Source organism: Hetaerina americana, unplaced genomic scaffold (assembly GCF_022747635.1).
Source record: "Hetaerina americana unplaced genomic scaffold, ioHetAmer1.1.p SCAF_4, whole genome shotgun sequence".
Classification (NCBI taxonomy): Eukaryota; Metazoa; Arthropoda; class Insecta; order Odonata; family Calopterygidae; genus Hetaerina; species Hetaerina americana.
The window spans coordinates 57,186,053-57,202,995 of NW_027286985.1; the positions used below are offsets into that span (position 1 = coordinate 57,186,053).

The 16,943-nt window shown below is 39.8% G+C and overlaps 1 protein-coding gene across 1 annotated transcript in view; it reads left to right on the forward strand.

Moving 5' to 3' along the window:
- Camta (Calmodulin-binding transcription activator) overlaps positions 1-16,943 on the forward strand; it is a 1,815,113-nt gene that overhangs the window by 1,429,671 nt on the left and 368,499 nt on the right. The window contains exon 10 of the mRNA XM_071590285.1: positions 14,112-14,179. Coding sequence (XP_071446386.1) covers positions 14,112-14,179 — 68 coding nt within the window. The remainder of the gene's footprint in view (positions 1-14,111; positions 14,180-16,943) is intronic.

Here is a 16,943-nt window from a genome sequence, read left to right on the forward strand (position 1 = left end):
TATCTCTTACACCGAATTTATATCAATGATTAATTCAGGAGGGAATCCATTCACGTAATTACGCGGATTTACAAAATCGGCGTTTCCCGTCGAAATGGTCCGAGACGAATTTTTATCCTGAAAAGGTAGAAATAAAATCGGGCGTTACGTAATGCTCAGAGTTCGCAGCACATATGGGATTCCCGTGGCGCCGAGACGAGGAATTGGCAATGACAGCAGAAAAGTTTTCTCGGCATGGATTGTGATTCATGAAAGTTCCTTCGAAGTATCGGAACAGAATTTACTATTTCATACATCCACACTGTATTTTCCAAAGAGTTCCCGGGCACCATCGTATTAAGTATTCATTTTTACGAGGGAAATGTTTTTTTTCTGAAGCTCACGACGTATTTATATTCTAACTTAAAACTTAAGAGAATTTTTTCCAATATCATCGGACTCTTTTTCTTTATCTCACGATATATATCTAGTGTTAGCGCTATTTCAAATTTAGGTTAGGAGCTAAATGCTTATTTGAAAAACTGAAATATAGGACAGAGTAATACAGATCTCTGATTTATTTTCGATTTTACGTCTTCAACGATACAAAAAAAATATTACCTAAGTCCTCAACCCATAATTTTTTTCGACTCGGTTTCAGGCAGCGGCTCACAGAAATCCAATATCGTGACTTTACGGATACAAAACTCCATTAGTTTATCCAAAGAGCACTCCTGCCAAGAACAAAGGCATGTGCGAACGAAAAAATATCCATAACATCGATTTGGCACCTAAACGCGTAGCTGTGCAAGTGCGCGGGATACGGCCCACTTGATTTACACGGTCCGAATATGCGAAGAATAGAGAAAGATAGTGTGGCTTACAATGAAGGGGAAAAAGCAGTCATAAACCTCTCGGGCACTGGAGGGTCTAAAGTGGAAGAGGTCGGAGTGTGAGGAAGTGGAGGCAGGGGTTGCCAAAAATGAAATATTTCCCTGGTGCTGAGGAGACAAAACTTCATTCCATCTCTGGCCAAATGGGAAATATATACATGTGATGGGCTCAGGAACAGAAAAATATGTAATCTGGTATGAATTGCGCCACCGGATTTATATTATACTCCCTCTTTCAAAGTTAAAATACCCAATTTCTCTGGGATTCAACCAATAAAATGGTTTAAACTACTAGGAATAATTCTCAATTTAGTAATAGTTAAACGGTTGACAGAAATACCACTCAGGTGCCCAATCTGCCAAAAAAAACCTACAGACATATTCTTCAACGTCGTGGATCAAGTACTTCAAGAATACATAAAATCAATAAAAAGAAAGCTGAAGTCCCGTAAACTAGACACCGCAGGGTCAAGACAAGTGTTGAGCTTCTAAGTGAGAAATTCTTAGCAGAACCTTTTACCTAACTTGGAAACAGTTTAACATGGGATGTAAAACTTTGGATGCGTATGAAACGCAGATAAGTTTCAGCAAAGAAGACGCTCAAGATGAAGAGGAAGCCATGGTGCTTGGAAGAATGCGCGACCTCAGTCCAGGAAGAAGCGCGATCAGACATTCGTGTGGAGCATGGAAGTCTCTCTATGGATCAGGGACAGGAACCTTTGGGTGAACCGACTAGGAATGAATGGAAGATCTGGAAAAGTAGTGCAAGAGGCGGCGTCCAAAGATAAAATGTACCGATAAAATGAGAAATGAGGAAAAAAAGTGTATGAAAGAATAAAGGAGGAAAAGAACCCTCCGAGCACTCTACGGAAAAGAAAAACTGGAGATATTGTGCACATCTCGAAGCGTAGTAACTTAGTCAATAAAATAATAAGAGTAAAGCTTTAAGTAATTTTCCTTTCGGTTTTCCAACGAGGAAGGTTGAGGGGTAAATACTCGAATAGATCAGTTATAGAAAACAAGAAAGAACTTGCAGGACGTAAGAGCGGTCGGTACTTCTATGAAGTTCGAATGCCTTTTCCAGAGAGTGTCCTTCCGTGTCTTTCGCAGTTCTCAACTCAACAAAAAAATGTGTTTGTCTTGAGCGTTAAACCCTTCTTAGTTAATTTTTTGAGCAAGCTCTCTTTGGGTAATATACTCGACGAGAATAGATTTGGAGGTCAGAACCATGTACCTTGACACAATTGTTTACGTGTTACCAAAATGGACGGGTCTGTCGAGCAGCTGGGACGACGGCACTCGTGATATCAAGGCCAACCTGAGCATCTCTATGCCAAGAGCCAGGGGAGACTTCCCTGTCAACTGCTCCAAATCAATACCTAAATATGATCTCATCGATTTATAAGGCATCTCCACCGGCTCGAGAGCGCCGAAGAAGTTATTTTTGGGAGTTAAGCTTTAAATTTTACAGTGCGCTACATCCTTCAGAAATGGAATTCCAGCTTTTCGCTCAACGATGGCCTCAAGAAAATTCGAGTTTGGAGGAAATTAAACCGTAGAAGTTTGTCCCGGAGGAAGATAAATGACTTGTATATATGGAATTAGTGATTTGGGTAGGACAGTTGGGAAATTGGGGAGGGATAAATACGTACTTGAATATTTTGTGACAAATTTTCTCGAAATATGGAGGAATTTTCTTTCGGTAAGTGGAGTATCAATATGTTGTTGCAATTTTAAAAAGAGGCTCCGGCCTAGTAAACTTTACCATTTTTGTGTAAATTATATGTATTTCTTTAATTGTATTTATTATTAAATCATTTGGAATAGATGATTGGTAATAAATAGCTCAAATGGTAGGAGTTAAGGTTTAATTTATCGAAGATACATTCTCAAATTATGAATTACACACAGGTTTGCCAATTTGTATTTTTTTAATTTCATGCATAATTCTATAAAAAACAATTTTAATTTAAGTCGGGATATATTCTACAGGGGTAAACTTGAGAACCCGCTGGCAATATATGGAACAGCACATCACAAATGATTATTCGTTGTATTTATCAATGCTGTGAATTATGTAATATCATACGTACTTTATTTTGAATTTCCAACGGACTCCATTTTCTAGACTCTCTTTTCCTCTATTCGATAACACATTTCATGATAGATAAAGAGGATTACGGACTGAATTGATGAGGAAATCCATCCTCGGTGCTGATTTCTTATTCATGGATGCATGTAATTCACAACTTATTTTTCAAAGTCAAGAAGACAGAATGTGCTCTCATCTGATTGCTTCCCTAAAAAGTATGAGCTGAAAGTTCGTTCTTTATCAAAATGTTCACTATGTTAAACGAGTGTTTACCGATAGCATCACGCCATCAGTATAAATTCTCCTACTTATTTTACTGGAAGTCCTGCTGATAAGAGATGGAAAGGAAGTAATTTCTGCATTTTCGTCTTCATTTCAAGTGAGTGGGGTTGGTAAGAACACTCTGTATGGAGGGAGCAAAGGAATCGGGATACGAAAACATGTCAGGGTCTTGGGCGTTCTGCTGCGGTAAAAAATATTCTCCCAAGGGTTGGGTGTGAGGAAGGCGTACCCTCCGCGATCGCCAAGCAAAGATAAGTGCAAGAGGGGTGTTAGAGTGGAATTTCGGACGTGTCGAATGCTGGGTTGGAGACGAACCAAGGTAAGAGACACGTGCTCCCAGGTGACAAGAATCACGTGTGCGTGCGTGAAGGAGGGAATAACCATCATGAGTTAATCCATCTGGTGATTAGCCTTCATCAGATCTCCAAGTTACTGCCTGCCAATACCCTCTTTCCTTCAAAGTTCCTTCCGTCGCTTACGTCTTCCAATACATGTTTCTCATCCTTGGACTCCCTCTGTAGTTCTTTGCGCCCAAGGTTCCTTTCAACTTGGCCTTAGGTAAAATCTTATGCCTCAGGACGTGTCCAATTAGCTTCCCCCTTATATTTTCTCGAGTGTCTTCCTTGTCGCTTCTCCCTTCACTAACTAATGGAAGTATTTTTCCTTATCTCTTCGCTCACTCTTTGAAATATTTGTTCAACATTTCTTCGTATCAGTCTTCGTGTATTTATCATTATATGCATTCATTTTTTAACATTTTACCACTAAGTATCCATAGCCTCTAATTGTCTGTCTTAACTCCTTCGGATAAAAGTTAAACTCCACAGATGCGAGTAGTTATTACCTTTAACTCGTAAGTTGCATCAAACGCGAGACCTTCCGCCCTGGTAGAAATTTTCTTCTGCTTACCCTAGTGCCACCTTTTCTGTTCCCATATGAAAGTTATCGCTTCAGTTTGATTGAAAGGAGGGGAGAAAAGGAAAAAAAAGGAACTGCGGTGTCGCACGGAGGCGTGACGACCGAGAGGATACTAGTGGCTGGAAACGAGAAGAAAAGGGAGTTGGGAAGACGTGGAGAGAGAGAGAGAGATAGATAGATAGGAAAGAGGGTGAGGATGAGAAGAGAGATGGATGACTTATGCTTACGGGCGGGATATATTGAATGGAAATGGGGAAATAGGGGACGGAGGAAATGGTGGGAGAGTGTCCGTGTGGGATTTGTGGATGAGCGGTTGGGATAAGGGGAGCAGAATGAAATGATCGAGAAGAAAACAAAGGGAGAAGATGGCCCCTGGCAAGTGGTGTGGGGAGGAGGAGGGAAGGGAGGACAGGATGGTGGGTGGTGGCGTTGGCCTCGTTCCCCAAGATAAAGTGGCGTTCGTGGATCAATCCGAGAGTCGAAACATCTACGTGATATTCTTTCCGCAAGAATATTCAGACTACGCCTCATCCCGCGTCGAGTTTTGAAATCGTTACATATCTTTGGTATACATACTTACATTCCTATGAGCAATAGAACCCACTGAACACGTTTGACGTCTATTCTGAATAGATTTCTTATTTAAGTTATTTAAAATAGTTCATTTCCTGCTTGTAAACATGTGCTTTCATCATCCATTTCCAGAAATATAAGTGTGGAAATAATCTATTTTGGAATGCTGATTTACGTAGCAATCGTTTAATAATATATAAAATAATATAGATACCATACAGAGAGCTTAGAATATAACATGCATCTTTTCTATGTAAATCTTCGCATTTCATTATAATTTTATATTCATTTATGACAGATAGCAAATGACTGTTATGATTAACATAAGTATATTTTTAACTTAGGATTGTAATTAGCACAAAATATTGTCGTATATTTATTTTGTTAATAATATGCTTCAACTATCCAGCAAATTTATAGATCATTACATTTTACTGATGATTTGAGTGCAGTTTCCTCAGGAAAGATATCTTGGATTTCATATTATTTTTGCCAGTTAAATCCTCTATTGAACATAACGAAGAATTTAATTATCATTCATAGGCAATTCTATGATACATATGTCAAAATTAGATAGTATAAATGTTGTACAATGAACATAAAGAAATTTATATTATTATTTAAATCGTGCATATTTTTTATTAAATGGTGTAGCACTTCATCTGGGTCAGTCGGTAGAACTGCTAGAGTTCATTTAATTTTGAAATTGCACCATTTTCACTTGAGTCTCTTTTTTGGTGAAATAAATGAAATCGGTATACGTAATCGAATATATTTTTGCTTTGGGTAAATTTGGCTCAAAATGACATTTCTACACTCTGGAATATACAAATTTCTCAACGTCTAAAGGGATGACAGGACTAAATAAATAAAATACTAACCTCTTGTATCCTTGGACTAAAAAGGGACGTATGTAAATTTAATTCGTGGCATTTACAGTTTAATTAATATGATAGATTTTACTTATATGATGATTACTAAATAATTATTGGCTGTAATCGATAAATATATTTCAATTTGTACAGGTACGAGTCGGAACTGAGAAAAATGTTATGCAATGCAAGATGAGTTTAGTCACCTCCGGGGACTGAATTGCCTTTTTTATGAATCCATAAATTAGCATGGCATTCCAACTCCGATGAAAATAAACTTAAATTTTAACATCATTTATAAATTAAAGCCCTGAGTTTTTTAAAGTACTTCAACTAATCAAATTAATCTTCAGGTTAATCACTGTGACGATGATGCTGATAAAAGTTGGACTATTATTAATCCAGTGAAATGTCAAACCTGTACTTTAGCTCGATTCAATTTCAAATGATTTTCTATTAGTTTGTTACCGGAAAATCCTGATAACCCCGACTCCTGCCGATTGAAAGGAAGTAGAAGACTGAAGAGTGATAAGTGAATATTCTTCAGCATCGGACGGGTAAAATGCATTCGATGATGGGATATATTTTCGATGACACGAACCAGCTAGCGGACAGTGGAAGAGAACATGGCGGAATAATCGGCGGAAGTAGGAAGATCGGATCGTCACTGACGAGAAAAATAGTCACAGTGGGGGTGAGTTCGAGTGGAAAGAGGGAAGGAAGAAGGAAGCAGAAAGACATCTCGGAGCGCTTGAAAACGAAAATGAAACAATTGCCGACGGTGACGCCGCGGCGTTCTCTCAGCAGTTTTCCCTCGAACGCTGGAGAGAGCTCTGGGGTCTACCCAGGAATGAGAGATTGGTCGAAGATCAAGTGTGGGGGAAGGGGAGCGGTCTAATGGGAGAGGGTTGGGGATCGCGAGAGAGAGAGAGAGTTTGAACATTTCGGAGAGCGGAAGCAAAATAGGGCACCATGGGGAAAGCGAAGGGAAGGCTGCGGGCGAGGGAGAGAGCGGGACCAGTTTGGAGGGATAGAATGAAAGAGAGAGAGTGAGAGAGATGGGCACAAGAGTTAGAGCAGTGTTAGGGGGAGACAAGATACATGAAGGACGCTTTGGAATGCTTTGGGAAGGGGTCTTCTCCCCTGTCTCTCTCTCTCTCTCTACCTCTCCTCATCTCTCCGTACCCCGTCGTTGTTTTCCACGCAGGTGCTAGGGTAGAGAGATGACGAATGGAACTCCCAGGTGTCACGTGTTCCATCCCCGAAACTCACCCCGCGTGGCCGCCACCCACCTCGCTCTCTCCCTCTCCGAAGTGCCCTCCCAAAAAAAATTGCATCTCCCTCCCTCCTCCGGGAACCATACCCCCTTCCCGCCCCCCTCTCCAATGTGGTTCCTCCCCAAAAACCCTTCCAGCACTCACCCTCCCACCTATGTGCTCCGTCTTCTCCCCACCCTCTCTCTCACGGCGACCCCATCCATCCCTTTTGAAATTATGTGGGTCAATGGGAAAGGGGCGAGTGGGGACGAACCCCCTTTATTCTCTGCCCTCCGCTCCACCTTTGCCATCATCCGCAGAAAATATAGCCTCCATCCCTCAATGCCTCCTCCCCCTCCCTCGTTGCAAAGACCACCCCCCCCTCCTTCGGCGTCCCTTTCTCATTCCGTTCATCCCCCCCTCCACCGTCCCGTCTCTCCGCCTCTTCATCCCATTCTCGTCTCCCTCCACTTCTCTCTCCACCCCGCCTGCTCCTTCGCTCGTTTCTCCCGCACAGTCACTCTCATGCCCGCCTTCTATTCATTCCAAACCCTCATCCTCCAGAACCCTCCTAGCCTACTCCCTCCCCTAAATTTCCCTCCAACCCCTCTCGCTCCTCTTTCTTTCCACTGGATAAATGAACGAGTAGAATACCTCTTCCCTCGGGCTGATATGCATTGCGTTGCGTTCTTCCACCGTTGATTCCTTCGGCTCTTATGTTTGTGTCCTCTTGATTCCCGAATCATTATATTAATGCGTGCGGGTCGCTTTTGTTTCACATGAGTATACCACCCGTATTTTCGATAAATCTCAAGGGTAAACGTTCCGGACACTTAAGTGGATCGATTGTGTCCCTCTTCAATCACCAGAAAATGCCCTCTTATCTAGCTAGAATCGAATTTTGTCGACCTTCAACCCGATTATAATTGTTCCTTGGTTGTTTTATCTCGTTATCACCTCGTTCATTAGCTTGAAATCCTCTCTTAGAGGTAATTGTGAAATCTTCCTGGGCAAGAGGTTCACATTCGGCAGTTTGTAGCGTCCACATTTCACTTCCCGGAATTCTTTGTGCGATTGTTTCACCACATACGGTTATGAAGCCTTCACCGGTTAATGGCCAAGTGTTAACCTTCATCTCGTACGTAATTAAATTTTATATGCCATGTGTAAGCTAATTTAACGTAGTAACTGCGAAGATCTTTAAATCCGTCTGCGTGTCCTCATAACTGCGGCAAAGGACTTTCGGCATTTTGTTCCACCGTATCCTAAATGACTTGGTTATTAAGGGTCTTTATGCTAGCGAGCTGAAATTTCATTTAATAGCTCATGGCAAAATTTTTAACGACATTCTCTTAATCCCTGTAGTGTCCCTTTTAACTCTTCTCTGGGGGCTAATTTGAAATTTTAATGTGTTCCGCTGTAAAAATTTACGCAAAGGAATTATGTGGTATGTTTTGTCTAGAATTTATGTCTTCATTAGTATTTTAATGATAGCCCAACCATTGTCTAGTATAGAAAACATTTTTGTGGACACCTGAGGCTATTTTACAGTGCCAGTAATATTATCAACGGTTTTATTAATGCTAGCCACAATCACATTTTTTCATTCAGTAAGCGATTCTTATTTCACCTATGAATCTTAAACTTTACTCTCCTCTCTGTGGAAATTTTTGGAATCATATCTAAATTTAATTAATATCAGTTAAAACTAAATAATTGTATACATCTTCACGAAAATATCATCACAAATTAGTACATTAATATAGGGAAAAGTTTAAAAATATTTTTTTCTTGGAAAACCTTTTATCGATTTTCTATAGTGATAATTTAATGGTGTGTGAAGTATAATTGTGCGAGTTAAAATATTATTGTAAATTTTTACTCTCCATTGGAACCAAATGGTCTAGTTTTAAAGATTAAGGCTTGTGAATTCATGCTTGCCCTTACGGGTGCGGTAAATTCTATCTAATTCCAAAATTTACCGGACCTCTTCCGAGGTCACCTGTACATGTTTGTGCGAGAAAATTTGCGGTCACACAGCCTTTTCTGACGGAAACGCCTAAACATTGTGCCCATTAGTGCTTTCCCTAGGTGTAATTCCGTAATCCAGGGCCTCTCCTCTTCTGCCTTTTGACTTAAACATCGGACACGTTCGCCGACGGCAATCCGACGACGCAGAACCCCTTGGCCTCCCGAAAGGTTTGCAGGGGGTTTAGATGTGTGAGGAGAGGGTATGTTTACTTCATTTAATTTCGTAGTCCGGGAGTTGGGTCCGATTCTCTTCACTTTTCACCCGAAATAAATTGAATTCCCCATCATTTACGTCATCCCAGAAATTCCCGTATCTCTCCTCGTCTCAATCTTTATCTCTCTCTCTCTCTCTCATTCCCACTTTTACTCTCCTTTCCTTTCTCCTTGCACAAACTCATCCGTGGCATTCTACTCCATTCCGGTTCTTGTTCAAACAGGCCGCCTCCTTTCCGTATCTTCTCCCGACGCCCCGTGGGAGAGTTGGGACGGATGGGGAGGAGTGGGAGAGTGACGTGTGTAAAAAGGGACTTCAGACGCTCCAAACGAGAAGCCTCTATCTCACTCTTTCCCTACTTCTCCCCGCCTTCAAACCCACCCCACATTCTTCTCCCGTCCCAGTTCTCCCAAGTCTCATTTTCCTACCCGATGTGTTTTCCGGGATCGTTCCACCTCTATCCCTCTCAAAAACGGGACAGGGGTGGTGGATGAAGAGGAAGAGAGAGAGAGGAGGCAAAGAAGTGGGGAGATGGAGGAAGAACGGCCCCATTCGGATCGTTTTGAAGGACTTTCGTCACCGCCACACCACCTTAAGAACTCCAAATTTCTTCCCTCTCCCCAAGGTCTATTCTTCACGTGCTTGGGTTTTTTGCCCTTTGTCTCCCACGCCTATTCTCTTTGCTCATTCCGGTCAGCGGCTGAGACTCCTCTGTCTTCGAAGAAAATAGAAAAATTCGCCCTGCTTCCTTGGAAACTTCCCGTGTTGTTATGTCCTTTCGTTTCCGAATTGTGTGATTTTTTTGGTGGAGTCGTGTGATGATTCCGTAAAATCATTTGGAAATGTGCCAAATAATGAGGATTTAAATTCTGATGAGGTAAAAGCACTTCGTATTTCCTCATAAAATTATTTATTACTCGATCGAAATCTTGACTCAAAAATCACCGTCCAAGTAAAGTGCGCGGAAAATTTTCCATCGTTTTCATTTAATGTTTACAATCTGGTGAATAAGACAAAAATGTTGTGAATTCTGCACCTAAACTTGACTTTTGAATTCAAAATTTTTACCTTTTAATAAGCAGTTTCTCGCAAATAGAAAGTTTATTATCTCAGTATGAACCGTTTCCAGTAAGCAACACCTAAAGCTACCAGTTTATATGAATTATACTTCATTGTTCGGAAAAATATTTTCCTTAATATCATGTCATGTACGTAAACGTTAAGGACAGAATTCTTTACAATCTAGCAGGCTGCCATTTTTCAATCTATTATATCTGTTCAACGTTAAAAAATTCGGCCCGTACGAAAAATAAAAATTCCCGAAGTCTCGATAAAATCTGCACTAACCTATTTCTTTAAATGTATGCATTATGTATTAATATAAATGAAATTTTTAGGAACTAAAAAATTCTGAACAGTAATAAATGCGGTGAATATAGTTCGCAAATAAAATTCTATTAGGCATCTAATGACGTGTTTCGGTTAACTGGTAAATTTACTCTACACCTAAGGATAGTACGAATTACAGGAGTCATTTTTTTAAATATAAGCTTATCAGTGTACACTTTTGTCTTCATAAGAAATATCATTAATTCACAGTAACCATCAAACTAAATCTAGTACTTTCATCTTTGTCAACACTAATGGTACGTCATGGCTGAACTAAGGCAAAATTATTTGGCGATCTAAATCGTTTGCTTGAAAATCATTCCCAAGACAAGTCGAGATTCATCTACTTGAATTGTTTCCCATTCTGCGTCTTTTTAAAATTCAAATAATAAATTTTCTCTTCCCGTCCATTCACCTAAGTTCTACCCTGCTCACTTTCCTTCCGTCTTTATCTCCCACTTCCATTATTCCCCGTGTATGGACAGAGGTGAGAGAATAATCACGTGCGAGGCAGGGAAGAGACGAGCTGGGAGAGAAGGAAGGACGTAAGGCGAGTCTCCTCCCATTCTCGTCCCGTTCACTGACTCCACCCACAGAAACTCTCCAACCCCCTGTATTTCCTTCGCCCGAAAACTTTTCTAGTATTTTTAGGAGGTCCAAACAAAGGCATTTTCTCGCGCGAGCCCCACCTCCGGAACCATCTATCCCACATATCCCCCTCGAGTAAGTTTTTCTCCGAGCCGGATGTTTTAAAGATGAGCACACCATTGGGAAATGGGGATTCACGAAGGGTAGGAGAACGGAGCGGGAGAGAGAGAAAGTAAGGCAGGGGAAGGGTGAACGCTGGCCCGTGGGATGGTTGGTCATTGAGTGGGTGGGGCTGGGTGAGTTTGTCGAGGGGGAGTAGCGAAGGAGGAGAGTTTTCCTTGGATGTCAATTGGGTGGCTGAATCGAAGCAGTGGGTGAGCAGTGTGTGTGTGTGTGTGTGTGTGTGTGAGAGAGAGAGAGAGCGAGAGAAAAGGGTGAATAAGGATGGTGAGTCTCGGATGAGAATTCTTTATTTTAGGTTTTTTTGCACGAATAGATGGATTGGTAGGAATGGTGGAAGACAGGAGCGAGAGGGGGTTGACTGTGTGAGAGAGGAAGGGAAAGGGAGGCTTGCCGAAGAAATGGGGAGGGAGAAAAGTTTGCTCAGGGAGGGATCAGCGGGAGGGAAGGAGCAGGAGAAGAGGGGGAAGGATGGGGGCTTGGGTAGTCGTTCATGTGGGGGGGGGGGAGTGTAAGGATAGAAGGAAAAGGAGCCAGTCATTGGGATTGTGTTCCTAAGATCCAGGTTCCTGGGATTTTTCTCCCCTCTTGTTTGTGTCTCGAGTACGATTCTATCTTTCTCGATTTGGGAGCTCTCACACGGGAGTGAGGCGGGCAAAGTGATGCCGTTTGCCTAGGAAGGAGTGGATGTTAAGGGTGGGAGGGAGACCGGGACGGTCGGGGAGAAGGAGTGGGTGGGGTCTACTTTGTGTTCTCGAGCTCTTGGACTTGTGCCTTTCATTCGCGGGGATAAAGAAATCTTTCCCCGTTCCGTCGAGCGTCATTCATTTTTTTCCCTTCGCATCCATCTCTATCTTTCTATCTATCTTTTCCCTCCTCTCTCTCATCCGTTTTTATCTTTCCTCGCCCGCCCGCCAAACCCCTTCCCACAGATCCTCCCCCCCTATTTCTCCACCCCTCCCTCCTTCCCAGCAATCGCGTGCGTCAAGGACGTCTCGTCTAAAAAAGCGCATCTGTACGACAACCTATCCAACATTGCCTCCTATTTTCCTGTGTGCATTGTCCATTTCTCCAATATTGTTTTTTTTTCATCCCTCCCTTTTTCAAGGTTTGTATCAAAGTAGCGTGGGTAATAGGTTGCATGGAGACTGTCGTAAGCAAGTTCTTTCATTCGCTGGCCCTCAGAAGTTTCCCGTGGATTGTATGCTAAACGCATGCCGAGATTTATTTGGCGTTTATTATTTTTTTGTTTCACAATTGTCCTTTTACTTCAATATTTTTTTCTTGGCGCCAAAGAGTGAACCTCTCAACGGAAGATCGAGAAACCTTACGATGCGTCTTCACTTTCTAGCATTGCAAATGTTTTCGAGCAAGACAAGAGAGAGGGCTGATTGAGCGAGAGAGTTATGGTTGTATTCAAATAGAATTTTTGTTATAGCCCTGGTTTTGTTAGTCCTCAGAAGAAAAAGGAACCCTATTCATATTTGTTTCTGACTTGGCCACGTAACATGAAAGGAGGTTTTGCATTATTCCTGCCGTTGTTATCTTACTCCTCTCACTTTCATTTCAAATTCTCTGTTCGTAAACAAATAAAGGTGGCTCTGTGATGAAAATACGTCAAATGAATAAATCCATATTTCATTTTTGAAGTTGACTTTAGAGTATAGCCTCTAAAAATATCAAGGGTACGACGATTTTTTGCCAATTTTTGTGGCTCAGAATAAGGTGTATTCATAAATGTGGGATATAACAAAAATTTAAATACGTCGATAGGTCCATTTCATTAATTAATATTCTTAATCGTTAGCTAATTCTTTCAATCCTGGGATTGGCTTTACGTGACTGCACACTCAGTTCTACTATCGAGTATTTAATCCACGGGTTCATATTTCTTCATTATAACGTATGCATTATTTTTTCGTGTTTGTCATGGAAGGATTACTCCTTGTTGCTCTGTTCATACACTCTTTCATCAACGAAGACGGCCTTTAACCCAAATCTATTCCAAAAATATAGCATAAAACTATTTATTCTTTTCTTAAATTTCAGCAGAAGTGGTTTTTCTTCTTAATTTCTTATATTTTTTAGTTAGCCATCCCATACATCAGCCGCGTTCACCCTTATTTATATTCTTTCCAATGTTCTTTTGCTTACCAGTGTTATCATTCGCACGTCATTTCAATAGTTACGACTTCAATAGCAAGAATGGAATAGCAATAATTCCTTTCATTGGAATGGAATTAATCGCTACCATCCTCGATGATGATTGTTTATAATTTCTACTTAACTGGGCGGGGTGAATGAATTTTTTAAATTTGTAGAATACCCTCTTGTCTTCCAATTAACATTTTTCTCTGACGTTTTTCATATATGTGAATCCTGCAAAACGAATTACAACCTCCAATTATTCTGTTTTCCATATTTTTAAAGACGTTGATGGATACTTTACCTTCTATGCTGTATGTGTCGTGTATGCAATCAGCGGTACATAATTGATATGCCTATTGCAGGCATTCACGGAGTCTAGACAACCTCAGCACGATTTCTTTAAAGTTATTAAATTACACAAATATAGCTTTTTCTACATTGATAAATGTTTCCATCCCATTAAAAATGTGTGTATTACTACATTGATAAATGTTCCCATATGTATGAAAATTGTGTGTATTTTTCTAATCCTTGAGCCTAAAGTAGTGTCTTACTTTTTAATCCATTCTGAAGTGTGAATGCTGAATCTCCTGCTCACTGTGATAAAGATACATTATATTACTGCCGTGCATGTTCCATTATTATTCCTTTAGTCAGTATTTGTTCAAATTTTAAAGCAGATCCTTTCTATTTCAGGAAATTGCCGCGATTCTCATCAGCTTCGACAAACACAACGAGTGGTTATCGAAAGAGGTTAAAATTCGGTGAGTAAACAGTTGAAATTATTGATAAGTCTCTGTAGTAATTGAGGTCACTTGATTTCCGATTCTTTGTTCCAAAAAATGTGGGTTGCCTTCCATAATAGATGTGGATATGACTGCCCTATTCAAACAAAACCGGACCATGTAGTGATTTTTGTGAGTTTCATTATGAAATGAAAAGGAGTTAAGTTTGTAGCATTATATGTTACGATAAAATCTTTAAATAAAAGAAAGCAACGCTGCAATACGGGTTGTATTTCATCGTAAGTGGTAAAAAGTCAAAACATTTTTCCCTGGAAAGTTTTTCAAATAAAAAGTCGGCAATTTGAAGGCAATGCGCTTTATTCACTGCCTCGCAAATTGTGTTTGCTATGAAAACGAATGTCATACTTTGTCTGCTGAAGTTTTTCGATGCGGGTGAAACGCTAGTGCTCTGAACTCGTGAACCCCATATTGGAACCTCGGAGCGAATTCTTTCCTTTTGGATGGAGTTGTTATGTGTTGCCCTGCTCTGAATGATATCTTTGGCGAAATTGTTTTCTAATTGAACAGAAAAACGAGACTGGAAACAAAACTTTTGACTGTGGTATCTAAATATAGGCTGGCCTCAAATTCAATTAATTGTATACTTCCCAAATTCATACAAATCTGTATTTTTAATCAAGTGATTCTGTGTGTTTTCCTATTCTTTTTGCACCCTCAATTGATTTGAGAATGTACAATAGAATTCCTTCGTATACATTATGGATGCCGTTGCTTATCTACTTTATGTCGATACGTAAAATCTATATGTATTTATCTATGCTAATCATTATTCTATAATCTCTGTATTAATAACAACCTCAGATTTAAATGCAGAAATGTATGCAAAACTCCTTCCTTCAAAGTTACGGGGTGTGTTGGCCAATATTTGTGATATGTGCCAAATAATTTAATGAACTTATTTAATAATAGCATTTAAACGAAATGTTTATCGTGTTTTATATTAGAATAATGTACATGTTCTTTCTGAGTTTTCTTGAAGCATAAGTTTGGTCAGAGTATTTTCAAAAATGTTACCATTTTCACTGTCGGCCGAGGAATTCTGATGAGTTATGTGTCCGTCTGCTGGAAGAAAGGCTGTCGGTTTAAATCCCGTCTCGAGCACGGACCGTGTGCAAACTCAGGTGGTTTGCGTCCGTTAGAAACACCACTTGTCAAGCGAAGGCTTATCGGTACCACGCGATCGTGATAGAGGAAGGAAATCCAGGACTGCCTGAAGTAACGGCCAGCAAAATTATTTTATACCAAGTATCAAATTCAGTTAAGATAATTTGGATGGCAAACTCTTCGTTTTAAGTTACGAAGCAGTAAATAATATATATAACCTTAGAATAGAAAATTTACAAAACGCCTTCATCAGGATAACATATTCATTTTTATGTGATATGCACATAATTATTAATTTTACACAAAACATGTTTTTACAGATGCTATGATTTTTTTGATTCAGTCAAATGTTTCTTTCATGCAGTATCATATACAGATGTTTAGTTATCCTTACGAATTGTCATATTAGATGGAGGTATATCTTATATGCTTTTATTAGAAATATAATGCTACAGATATTGCTCCCCCTCATTTCATAAGAAACGCGAAAATTTGCCTTTAATTATTGTATTGTTTCAAAATTATTCCCGCTGTATATAGAGTGTATTTGTCAACATTCTTGATATTAAACAATTGAAAAGTGTCATTAGCAAGCGTAAAAATTGATGGAGTGAGTCAAAAGCCGTAAAAAAATTTAGTGTTAACGACGAAAGCAATTTAAAATAAACGAAATGGCGCCTAAAGCATCTTGTTTTTTAAAATAGCCGGGAAAGTATCATATTTGTATTTTTATAAAATATAAATATTTATATGTACATCTACATAATACACAGCAAGCCTCCACAAGGGTATAAAGGCGGAATTACTAGGACACTTCCCGTAAACAGAGTTAAACTTCATGCAAAACAAACGAAAATATGCCAATTCACACCCACACAGTTATATACATTCATGTGAAACCCATTTTTAATTACTCACAAGCAAACATATTTACTATCAACTAACATGCACACGCAAAATCTCTCTTCGAATGTCTCCGTCGAATGTATACGTAGAGTTCTATCTTGTCCTTGCTCATTATTCAAATGTCTTTAGTACTTCAATTATAACTTTAACTTCTTACTATTATAGTTCCTGATCTTCCGAGGAAAGTACAAATATGTATACCTATCTGTACCGCAGTCAATCTCCCTTACATTATCTTTGTCGTCTAATGTACCCAAATAGTGTGGGGCCACAATAATTTCCTTTTGGTCTCATATAAGTTCACATATAAGGACATACAAAAGTATCCTTAGCAATAAAAATTGCATTATTTGTTGGATGCTAAGCGGGGAAACTGAATTTGGGTCACGGTTGTCAATTCTCAGCACATTATCATGTTGTATTTGATAAAAGTAATTTTATGCATTTAAGTCCCAAAAATACATCTGCCACAGCGATAAGTGGATAATCAATATTTCTCTCGGAAAATAATTTGGCGTTTTCGGTGCCTTGCTTATTTATTGTATGTAAAATCAATATTTTTGATCTAAAGATCCACGTTTTCGTCCTTGATTGTCTTTCGTTGCACGAGAAAGCAGCTTCACTTCGCGAAGGCAGAGTTAGCTTACATGGAATTGAGCAGCCGGACAATTTGATTCATATCCTTAACAGCTTGGAGTCGCATTTCTGTATG